This window comes from Lolium perenne, chromosome 5, assembly GCF_019359855.2.
Source record: "Lolium perenne isolate Kyuss_39 chromosome 5, Kyuss_2.0, whole genome shotgun sequence".
Lineage (NCBI taxonomy): Eukaryota > Viridiplantae > Streptophyta > Magnoliopsida > Poales > Poaceae > Lolium > Lolium perenne.
The window spans coordinates 219,574,156-219,585,238 of record NC_067248.2 but is presented as its reverse complement, the minus strand read 5'-3'; the positions used below and the strand labels follow the sequence as shown (position 1 = coordinate 219,585,238).

The window sequence follows — 11,083 nt, the reverse complement described above, 5'->3', positions numbered from 1 at the left end:
ACCTCACTCCAGCTCCTAGAATTTGATGTTGGTGTAGAGGTGTTGCTTCTGTGTTGATCTGTTGGTTAATTTGCTTGCCCTGCTCCACCTGGTGAGCTCCTGAAGCTTGGTTGGATTCTGGTGTTATGGAGCAGATTGAACAGTGGAGCTGTTCTATCTGTTCTAGCTGTTCTTGGTGTTCTTGGTGTTCTTGATGTTCTTGGTGACTTACCAGTGCAGTTCTATCGATGGATGAATCAAGTGACTAGGGTTTGGCTGTGAAAAGCTTTTATATGGCCAGCCATGGCTTCTTTGGTCGACAGCACCACATCTTGCCATGGTGACTCACTGTGTGTGTGTTACACATGCAGCAGGCCTTGTGTGCTGCCTGTGTGTGTGTGACTTGGAACTTGGGCTGGTGGAATGGATCAGCTCGGCAGCTTGATCATATCCACCCTTTGCAATATTTGCTAACCTGCCAAGTGGCTTTGCCACTTGGCTTAATGATCTCTTTGTTGTGTGTGTGTGCAGGTATCAAATGCTGATCAGGATGAACTCAAGATCATCTGGATCAAAGAATTCATGAAGATCACAATGTAGTTTAGGTCATTTAGATAACTTGTAATTTTTCCTTTTTCAGTTTCTATTTCATCAATTCTTGTAATGTGTTGTAATTCCATAATTCAAATCTGAATATTGTAAAGACAATGTATTATGTGTGTGATGATCAATAAAGCTCAAGTTTTCCTTATTGAGCTTAATGTAATTGTTGTATTACTCATATTCTTGCTTAATGATAATTGTTTGTGAAATTATCTTAAATTTGAATTATGTGATGATCATTTAATGTTTGAATTTGAAATTCAAATTCAAATTTGGTTTGAATTCAATCAAACAACTTAACTTGTAATTCAATCATGCAACTTAAGATTTCAATGCAATATCACTTCTCTCTTCTCAAAACCCTAATTTAGATAAGTAGGAATAAGTTCATTGCACTCTCGAAACCCTAACCCTGTAGGATGTCGAGAGAGAAACCTGTCCCCCTTCGATGCAGTTTTGTTTTAAAAGCGCGAAATTTTCCCGTAATTTACAATGCCATGCACATCCCTTTCTAAAATCTACCCCTCGATCGTCTCTAAACCTGGGATATTACAAAGTCCTGGGCAAAAAACTAAGCCGGGAAAAACTACTCTAAAAACCTTGTCTAATAGCATAAAATATTTAGTACGATTTCAAAAATGAACATATGCTTAGACAAAGTTGACATCTTTCCGTCCACAAAGTTAAGACATCTTTCCGTCAAAAAATGAAATACTTCTGCCAACAAAAAGGTGTCTTAAGTTTGGACATGTTTTAATGTGTAGATACATGCAAGCTTAGATAAAGTTGAGACATCTTTTATGAACAGAGTGAGTAGTTTGTAACTCTGTTCAAATTACGAGCAAGCAATGGCGATCTTGATGGCTCAAACCGCTCTCGCGATTCGAAAGACCACAAGTGAGGAAACAAGGGTCGCACTTGGGGGGACGGACGTCTGGTCCGGTCTAATTACAGTGTGCTTGTTGTCCATTATGTGTGTTTTGAGATTTAGCAAATCAAGAAAATCTTTGCATGAATCCTAACTCATACTAGTACGTTTTCTCCCCTTATTTACCACACCGATTTTTTTTCTTATACTCCCTCCGTCTATAAAAGGATATCAGAAGTTTGTCCAAATTCGGATATATCTATACACTAAATAATGTCGAGATACACTCAAATTTAGATAAACTTCTAACATCCTTTTATGGACAGATGTAGTATTAAATTATATATATATAATTTTCTTGATTTGAATATATATATTTCATTCAATTATATCTTTTAAACAAGCCTAAAAAGGGTTTGTTTTGATAGAATTCAAAATTTTAATATGTTTCATCAAGTTTTATAAGTTGATTTTTCAAAAACTTTCAACAATTATTTAGTATTGGTGTCATCTCTAAGCTCCCTTCACTACGAAATATTCAAATGGTTCGCAAATTGAACTTGCGATTCAGCAAAAGGAAAAAAAAAAGGAAAAAAAGAAGGATTGAGAACTAGATGTAGTAATTAGGGTGAGAGGGAACCTAAAACTGTACAAAGAAAAAGGAAAAAAAGGATTGAGAAGGTGGCCCGTGCACAGGAGAGTTGTATTTCTCCATGCTTATGGTTATACATGTTACCTGATTTAGACATATCACAACGAATATTTTTGAGTGGAGATTTTTGACTCCTGAGCTTCAATGCTCTCTGCATGTTAAAAACTTCAAAAGTTATATTTACAAGTTTAGGAAAGTCGTGTAACAAGATTCTAAAAAAGCTAATGATGTATACATAAACATGCAAAATCTCAATTCGAAATGTTCTGTATTTTTAGGGACAAAAAAATGATAAAAATGTCAATCTGAGTATATTAATTTCAAATTTCCAAAAAAAAAATCAACTTCATCATTTTTATGTAGCTTAGAATACAAAACCTTATCCGGCCGCCTTTTACCGTGTATTTAGCTCCATCTCCACGGAGTGAGGCGCGTAGTCAGGGTCTAACTTTTGAATAGATGTTCATTTCAAGAAAATAGACTTTGGACAGACGTGATTCCCAGATTACTGGTGTACGGCAAAGCGTAAACCTTCCGTCACCAGCAGTCACACGATCGCGTCTTGACCCAGCCTCTCCTGCCGTCAGCGTCACCAGCCAGGTACCGGCGCCGCAACTCTCGGCTGCCGCTACCACAAGTCCACAAACACCAAAGACAATGGACACGCAATCTTCCACGAGTCGGGTTCATCCAGGTTTCATGTCATTTGCACTAATCATCACAGATAATAGTAAAACGGACACACTAACAGTCTAACATACTCCAGGGAGCTGACTTAGCTAACAGGTAGAGTTGGTCGAGTTATCTTACAGGGGTAGATCGAAACTTCTCATGTGAATGGAAGCCTATATACTACTACAAGAGCAGCTTCACAATCTGCGATGGAAGCTTCTTTGTCTTTTCTTTTTGTAACAATAAATAACGCGGCAAGGAGATAAAATGAAAGAATGCACCAAAGTCTTGCTTCGTCCGTCCCGGTGCGGTCACAGCGACATAATGTACATGCAATCGGAGGGGCCTCCGCTGGTACGGAGGAAAGAATGTTCAATCCATCTTGGGCAGTATGTGGCAAGGGTCGATGTGGGTGTTACCCCGACTTGTACCGCTTCGTTGTGTGTGGGAGCTCTTGAGCAGGATCACCCAACATTGCCTGCTGATGGCCCATCATTTCGTTTCCAGGACCTAGACCAGGGAGCTCCTACATGGATGTAAACACCAAGTGTCAACTTGGAAAAAAACAGAGATAAATAAGCTAGACAACGGAATGTTCAGATGCATTTGAAATGATCGCTTCTGAACTCTTTTAAGATGTGTAATGGTAGCCTGAATTTTACGGATTAAGGTGATTCAAAATTTTGGTACTATGCATGAACAAGCTAATCATTCAACTTTGTGCAGTTCCCTATAAACTGCAAATCCTACAATAAATAGGGGAGTCGAGTCCGATAAGAGTGGCGTACCTGAAAACTGGAGGATTGTCCAGCGGTAGTAGGTCTTTTGACAGCCCGCTTGCCCAGGTTGATCTGGACAGAAATGTTGGCTTGGGACAAATCTACACCCGAGCTTTGAAGAGCATGAGTCAATGTATTAAGTAACCTGTGGTGAGTTAACAAAAAAACTAAGTGTGTCAATGTACTTGGTTGGCTAATGGTGAGAAATATTTTCACAATATGCTCTGTAAACTCAGACATGGCGACAGGATAATAGAACCAAGGGGGTCAATTTGAATTGAAGCATTATGAGGACACCTTAATTTAGTAGAAACCAAAACAAAGGCAGTTGTCCAGTTTTGACTGAAAATAAATGGCAACTACCATAACTATATGACCCATGGTACTCAAGTAGCAACATAATAAAGAGAGAAAATATTCTTTGAACGTACTCTTGGGAATATTGGCTTGACACGCTGATTGTTCCTTCGTCAATCGTCAATTGCTGGTTATTTAACATGTCACTGTTCACCCCACAGTCATCCACACCAGACGCATCTGCCCATTGGGGTTGAGACTGGGGTGTTGCGTTATCTACATACAGGAAAAAAAATGATGAATAACCAATACTACTTCCTGTCTGGGAACAGAAGCACAGGTGGATGGTCAAACATACTCAGAATATTTGTTGGAGTATCCGCTGATCTACAGGAAACACTAGCTATATGATCAATTTCAGCATGATCTGGTGCCCCTGAGGCAGCTGCGGACGCTACCGTGGTGTGGTTATCATCAAGTTTGGCTGTGATATTAAATTCAGGGGAGGACCCATTTGTGATGAATTGTGAAGGGTCAGGCAAGGCATCTCCTGCGATTTGCCCCTTACTCTGGAGCACAACGAAAATAGTATGTGTAAGAATTTGGTCAGAAAGTTCAAACAAAATCTAAGATTTTATTCGGAGATGGCATTCAATTACGAGAAACAAAATTTACCTGTGCATTTTTCCAGGATGAACGAAAATACATGTTTGACTGCAAAATACGGAGCAGTGTTCAGATACAGCCATCCAAGAACGAATGTTAATTTTGAACAATACTAATTGCATATTGATGATTCGGAAAACAATTACCCATGGGAGTAACTTTGCATTTTCTTCGTTCCATTCTGGAAATGAAGCCTCGTACTTCTGTTCTTTTTCTTGTAAAAACCGTATATATTCGATAACCTGCATTATAAACGGTGTCAAGTGAGAACCAAGTTAACCAACCAGGAGACAAACTCAAATTACATAGAATGCTCCTGAGAGCCTTACCTCTAAGAGAAACGTTGCTTTGTCTCTCTTTTGATCAGTGTGTGGTAACAGATCCCGAAGTATCTGAAACCTGTTAAGATAACATGAAGAAAAAAATAGTTAATACATCGAGCCCAGTGCTTGTCTGCGGCTCACAAATGGTCTTGAAACTAATTCCAGATAAGCTCATCTATGGAGGTACATTGTGTCTGTGATTTTTTCGAGAAAGCATGCATCTATGCTGTTCTATAATGCACAGAATTTGATAGTTTACATACCTCTAGCGTTCAAATAAATCTATTGCAACATTACTGAAATCTTTGACTAACTAAATTTTCTACAACATTATTGATGTTAGCCCTTAGAAATTTAATCACCAAGGAACAATGCCAGTACATTCTGATGATCTGAACGAACTACAGGAGTTCAGGAATCCTCACCGGTCATTGATCTTGCTTCGGCGACGCTGCTCAGTTGCAGAATGCTTTGACTTTGGTGTGTTTGGCCGCTGATCCATGCCACTGCTACTGCAGCTCCCGCCCTTCCCATCAACCCTCACAGCCAAGTCTGCTATATAAAGAGCACACATTAGTACAAAACTGTAGGTGTGGTATTGTAAAAATCGGCAACCCTATTCTGCGCGCTTAATGCAGAAGATTGCATCTAACCTAGTAATATTTGGTTCATTTTGATGTTCAGAATGCTCGTGATGAACTGTATCACAATTGCATTACAGGAACAGGACATGAATGCCACAATTAATGTTGGCAGCCAAGATACTATTTGAAAGACTAACAGGATACAGGAAATTTGGCCTAACTACAAAAAGGTGCTCAGCAGCTGGCATGCCTCTCCAGAACCGGTTGGACTTTGAGAAAGAAGGCAGAGTAAGGTGAATATCTCAGCAGCCCTTGGGTGCGAGTGATCCCAAGCATGGAAGTTGTGCATCTCTCCATCGACCTCAATGGAGCTGCATCCCGTTGCTTTGGTGACACCCTTCTCTCTCATGGTGATCCGCACGCCAGCAACATGGCTCCACATCCCTGCAGATGCGTACATGTTTGCTAGCTGCACGTAGTGCCCTGCATTGGACTGCTCCAAATCAAAGATATGCTGCGCTGCCCTCTCAGCCATGGCCATGTTTGAGTGCTCGTGCATCTTGCAACCGTGGAGTAAGGCACCCCACACGCTCATCTCTGGCTTGATGGGCATGTCAAGTATAAACCGATAGGCTCTGTCAAGCTGACCAGCACGAGCAAGCAGGTCGACCACGCAAGCGTAGTGCTGGTGTCGAGGCTCAATCTTGTAGTCAGACATCATAGAGTGAAAGTAGAACCACCCTTTCTCCACAGCGCCTGCATGGTTGCACGCTGATAAAAGCCCCAAGAAAGTCACATCATTCGGTTTCACCCCCGCGAGCTTCATATCCTCGAACAGGCCAACGGCTTCTGCGAGATAACCGTGCACCCCGTAGCCTGAGATCAATGCACTCCAGACTACCACATCCCGTTCCTGCGCACGCATCTGTTCAAATACTTCGCGTGCCCGGGCGATGCTCCCTGACTTGGCGTACATGTCAATCAGCGCCGTGTTCACGAGCACGTCCTCCCTGTACTCGCTGCAGCGTACGTAGTCCTCCATCCACACAGCAAGCTCAGTGGAGCCGAGCTGAGCACAGGCCATGATCACCGACCGTAACGTGACAGAATCAGGGGTCATGGTCCTCGCATACATCTGCATCTGCTTGAACAGATCCACTGCCTCGTCGGCAAGCCCGTTCTTGGAGTAACCCGATATCATGGCATTCCACAGGATCACGTTTACCCGCGGGGGCGGGATCCTGTCGAAGAGAGCCCTCGCAGCCACGACGCACCCAAACCTGGCGTACATGGCCGTCAGCGTGGTCACGACATCCTGCTCATCGCCAAGGCCACCCTTGACCACCAAGGAATGAGCCGACGTGGCACCCGGCAAGTCATCGAGCTCCATGTACGCCTTGAGGACCGTGACGAGCAGCACGAAATCAGGACGGACATCGCCGCTCATCATCGCCGCAAACAGCCGCAGCCCTTCCAAGGGGCTGCCGCTCTGCACAAGGCCCGAGATGAGAGAGGTCCAGGAGACGACGTCCCTGTCGCCCTCACGCATTCCCTCGAACACGAGACGGGCGCGGGCGGCGTCCCCGCGGGAGAAGTACATTGCGATGAGCGTGTTGTGCAGGAACCGCGTGTCCCCGGCGTGGGCAGTGAGGCGGAGCGCGTGGGCGTGGGCGGCGCGGCCAGGGACGGCCCTGAGCACGTCGCCTATGGCGGGTGCGGGCGGGAGGAATGCCGGGTGGCAGGCGCGGAGGGCGAGGTAGTGGCGGAGCGCGAGGGAGGTGAGGCGCAGGCGGGACGCGAGGCGGGCCGCGGCGTGGAGGAGGTATGGGTGCGGGTGGGGGGCGTGGTCGAGCAGGTGGCGGGCGAGGGGGCGGAGGCACGGGGACGGGCGGACGCGGCAGGCTGCGCGCAGCAGGAGGAGGAGCGCTGGCGAGCCGGCGAGGAGCCGGCCGGAGACCAGGAGGTGCGCGTGGAGCTGGTGGACGTGCGACGGCCGCGCGCACCGCGCGTCCATGCCCGTCGCGATTAACTCGCGCGAGCTTCCGCCCTTCCACTCTGCTCTGACCCTGAGTACAGAAGACGGGGCTTTTTCTAGCAAAAACTCGACTGAAGATAAAACAAAAGCAATCGGGAGAAACGGCCCGGCGCCACCAGCGCCTCCGAGAACCGAAATTGGTCATGGACGAAAGCGGAATTGAGCGGAATTGGGGTACAGTACCTTGCAGCGAGGAGGAGACCTCACGGCGCGCGGCGAGGCCGTCGTCGTCGTCGTCGAAGCCGTCGCCGCCGTTGGATCTGGAGCCGGACTCCATGAACCCGCGTCCGCCGCCGGCGCGGCGCTTCCTCCCCGGCGGGTGCTGCCTGGGCGCGGAGGCGGCCTGTCCGGCGCCGGCGAAGGGGAGCGTCCACTGCTGGTGGTGGTGGCCTGCACCTGCACACGACACAGACCTTGCTTCAGCTCTCTCTAATTGCCCAACCGCAATACGATTAATCTGGGCCCACATGGCAGTGGAGGTGGCGAGGATGCGTGGGGACGACTGCGTGGGCTTAGCGGGAGGTTAGCTATGGGCCGGAGCCGGCACCTGCTGTTCACGCGGTGGGCCAGACGAGCGGGGACACGAGGTTCGGTTGCACGGGCCGTAGGGCCCCTTGTTGACAGCCATTATATATCTTGGCCCACGCACCGAGAGGCCCATCTTGTCCCCTATCTCTTTATTTTTTGTAACACAAGCGGCTACACGAACTGGGGATGGTAGGTAGGTGAGCTTTGCGCGGTGACGTGGTAAAGAGGGAAGCCGACGTGATCGATCGTGACGCACGTACGCGTGCGCCCTGCACGTCGCCGTCGATCGGCGACCGGCAAAGCGACGGAGCCGAAGCAGCATCTACGACCGCTTTCTCGTCCGCAGCCCACGGCCAACGGCGGAGATAGAGAGAGTGCTGATCGGGTAAACATAGCTAGGTACCTGCGTGCGCGCTGATCGGCTGCGCCGCCGTGGGCTGCCCCCACAGCACGAACGCCGGCGGCTCCGGCTTGACCACCACCACCGGCGCGGCCGCCGCCGTCGTCCGTGCTCCGGGTCCGGGCACCTGCTGCTGGCTGACGGTGAACGTGCCGATGCCGCCCGGCAACGCGTGCTGCCTTTCCGGGACCGATGCCGCCAGCGGGTTCTCCAGCGGCTGCAGGAAGTCGTGCGTCTTCAGAAAGAAGCCTGCAGTAACAAAAGTAAAACTCACCAACAGCAAAAACGAAAGCGTGGTACGTACTAAAAAAATCAGTGAGCAGCTAACGCTACGATTATGCTGGCCTAATCATGCTTAGGCTCGTGGCCTCGTTGTGCGACGTGGGGCCCGGCCAGATAGGCTGGACGACGGACGGAAGGGGAAGCCGTCGACGGCAGCGCTTGCGTCCAACCCACACGTGATGGATCCCATCGTCGTCGCTTCGTATAGCACGATCTTGACGCGAAGATTTCGAACCCGGCCCAATCAATCGTCGGTCGTCGCACGCCACCGTAACGACGAGGTAGCTAGCGGTGCTCCATTTCTCACGCGCGCGTGCTGGTCTGGATTCCTCCCTTAATTCAAGGCTGGTCGATCTCGAAGGAATTGCATGGCCAAAGGTGAAGAGTTCGGCGAAGAAGAACTCGATCGCCGGTCGCATTCTTCAGGGCCGAAAACCTGACGATTCTTTTTTTTTTTTTTTAGCCGCCCTGCAGATCTAAGTATCTATAGCCTACCTATCTACCAATTGGAAATTGCACCGTAGTATTGTAATTCCAGCTGACAGAGAATTGTTGCGATCAGAGAGAGAGCATGCAATGGAGTGGAAGCGCGGAGGCCTAGGTACCTTGAGATGCTGCGGCGGCGGGCTTGGAGTCGTGGAGCTGGAGCGAAGGATCTTTCCCGGCGACGGCGGCGGAGGCGTAGATCGAGAGGAAGTCGTGCGTCGCGTTGCTGTTCCCTGCAGTAGGTGGAAGCTCTTGCCGAATTAGGCAACGGCAGCGGGCGTAACGGCATGGATCAAGTCTCAGGAGTATAGGGAAAATGATGGATGATTAGCCGATCACGCACGCGCGGACGAGCGGTGTCTTTGCGTACCTTGGATGCCCATAATTCCAGCAATTCAGTCGACCAGCCGCATCGCCTCCCGGCCGGCCGTCGTGCGGACTCGCCGCTGTCCGCGCAGTTCTCCCCGCTCCGGCAGGAACGACCTCCCCGCTGGCGCGCGCGCCGAGCCCTGGAGATCACGCGCGAGCTAGCCCGCTAGGACGGAGCGGAAGCTCTCTCTGCTCTGGTGCTACGGCCTGTTCGTCTCCTCCTCCTCTACCAGCGGCTAGCTAGCTAGTAGGCAGGCAGAAGCAGGCCGTGTGAGCCGGTGGGCAACTTTATACGGCACGCGCTCGCTCGCGCGCGCGCGCGGCCCCTCGCACCTGGTCCTCGGTACGCCGCGCGGCGCGAGAGACGACGGCAGTACGTACTGCTCCCTGCGTGACGGCCCTGTCGCGCGCGGCGCTCGCACGTGCCAAGATGGGCCCGCCGCGGCGATCCCGAGGAGGAGCAGTGGTGGGTCGGGAAGTCGTGCGGCCGGCGGGGAGGCCGACGTGGAGAGGGGCGTCACGTGACGGTTGCTGGGAGGGTGGTGGTGGGGCAGAGCGGCACATGGAGCCGGGTATTGCGGGCATCCCGTGGATTGCGACGGGCGGGCGGGCCGCACATGTGCGCCAGATTCCGCCGGGCCAGGCCACTCCGGCACTCCTCCTTCGCTTCCACACCTGTGTCCTTCTCAGAAAAACTATTGCTTGATCCCACCAAACAAGCGGAGATATGGGGAGATTGGTAAACTTGCTAAAAACATGAACCTGACAGTTCTTAGTTCCAGCACTGCATTGTGAAGCGGTCATTAAGAAACACCGAATAATCTCATGAGCTGCAAACATAAGGGAGGTGCAGTTCTTGCATTGTGGGAGAGGCAGCAAATTTACTAGCTCATGAGCTGGCTAGAGATAGTTTTACTACCAGATCTTGTTGTAACCGGGTAGATGAGCCCCTAGCTTCATTTTACCACCTCTCCTGAACGATGTAACTGTACTTTGGTGTAGGAACAGCAAAATTCTAGCATACTTTTTTTTCTTATTTGGGTAACTAAGGGGACTGAAATGTTTTTAATGAGGCAGCTTGCTTGCTCGTTAATATAGTATTTTTACCTCAAGAAAAAAGAAACACCGAATAATCACGTGCGGTAATCGTGATTTTACCGAACAAACTAGTAACACTCCCGTCACGACGCCATTAGTCATGATGATGTGGCACGTTGATTAGGCAGTTAACCAGAGACAGTGGTCTATTTTCTGGCTGCAATTCAGGCAGTTAGGGGCTTCCCAGCTAGCTCAACTTGGTGGAGAGAATGCGGAAGTAGTGGGTAAGCTTCATAGCGTCTCGTGGGAGTTCGGGGCGGCGTGTAGCGGCGGGGATAACTCGTTGCGCCAACATTAGTAGAGCTCCTCTGTGGGCTCGCATCATGGCGAGTGTCTTGGCATGGTCATATTCTTGGGCACCACGTTAGAGAGCGTGTCGGGGTGCCAGCTTCAGGAAGAAGAGTCACCTGGTCAGCGAGGGGGATAGAGCTATCTTGATATATTGTTCATGCAGTATTTTGA

The 11,083-nt window shown here is 49.3% G+C and overlaps 1 protein-coding gene across 5 annotated transcripts; it reads right to left on the bottom strand.

Moving 5' to 3' along the window:
* Positions 1 to 2,847: 2,847 nt before the first annotated feature.
* On the bottom strand, positions 2,848 to 9,809 carry LOC127301969 (pentatricopeptide repeat-containing protein At3g12770). 5 transcript variants are annotated; one of them, XM_051332282.2, is made up of 12 exons: positions 9,525 to 9,809; positions 9,274 to 9,387; positions 8,390 to 8,635; positions 7,642 to 7,854; positions 5,265 to 5,394; positions 4,846 to 4,915; positions 4,663 to 4,758; positions 4,526 to 4,564; positions 4,209 to 4,419; positions 3,985 to 4,126; positions 3,563 to 3,698; positions 2,848 to 3,300 (listed from the first exon to the last, which is right to left on the bottom strand). In XM_051332282.2, exons 1-12 carry the CDS (start codon positions 9,535 to 9,537, stop codon positions 3,190 to 3,192), a joined length of 1,521 nt encoding a protein of 506 aa, XP_051188242.1. In that variant the 5' UTR covers positions 9,538 to 9,809; the 3' UTR covers positions 2,848 to 3,189. The 5 variants fall into 5 exon arrangements, with proteins under 5 accessions (XP_051188242.1, XP_051188243.1, XP_051188244.1 ...); XM_051332283.2 differs by having other exon boundaries at positions 5,265 to 5,391; positions 9,525 to 9,806; XM_051332284.2 differs by lacking the exon at positions 7,642 to 7,854 and having other exon boundaries at positions 9,525 to 9,801.
* Positions 9,810 to 11,083: the final 1,274 nt, after the last annotated feature.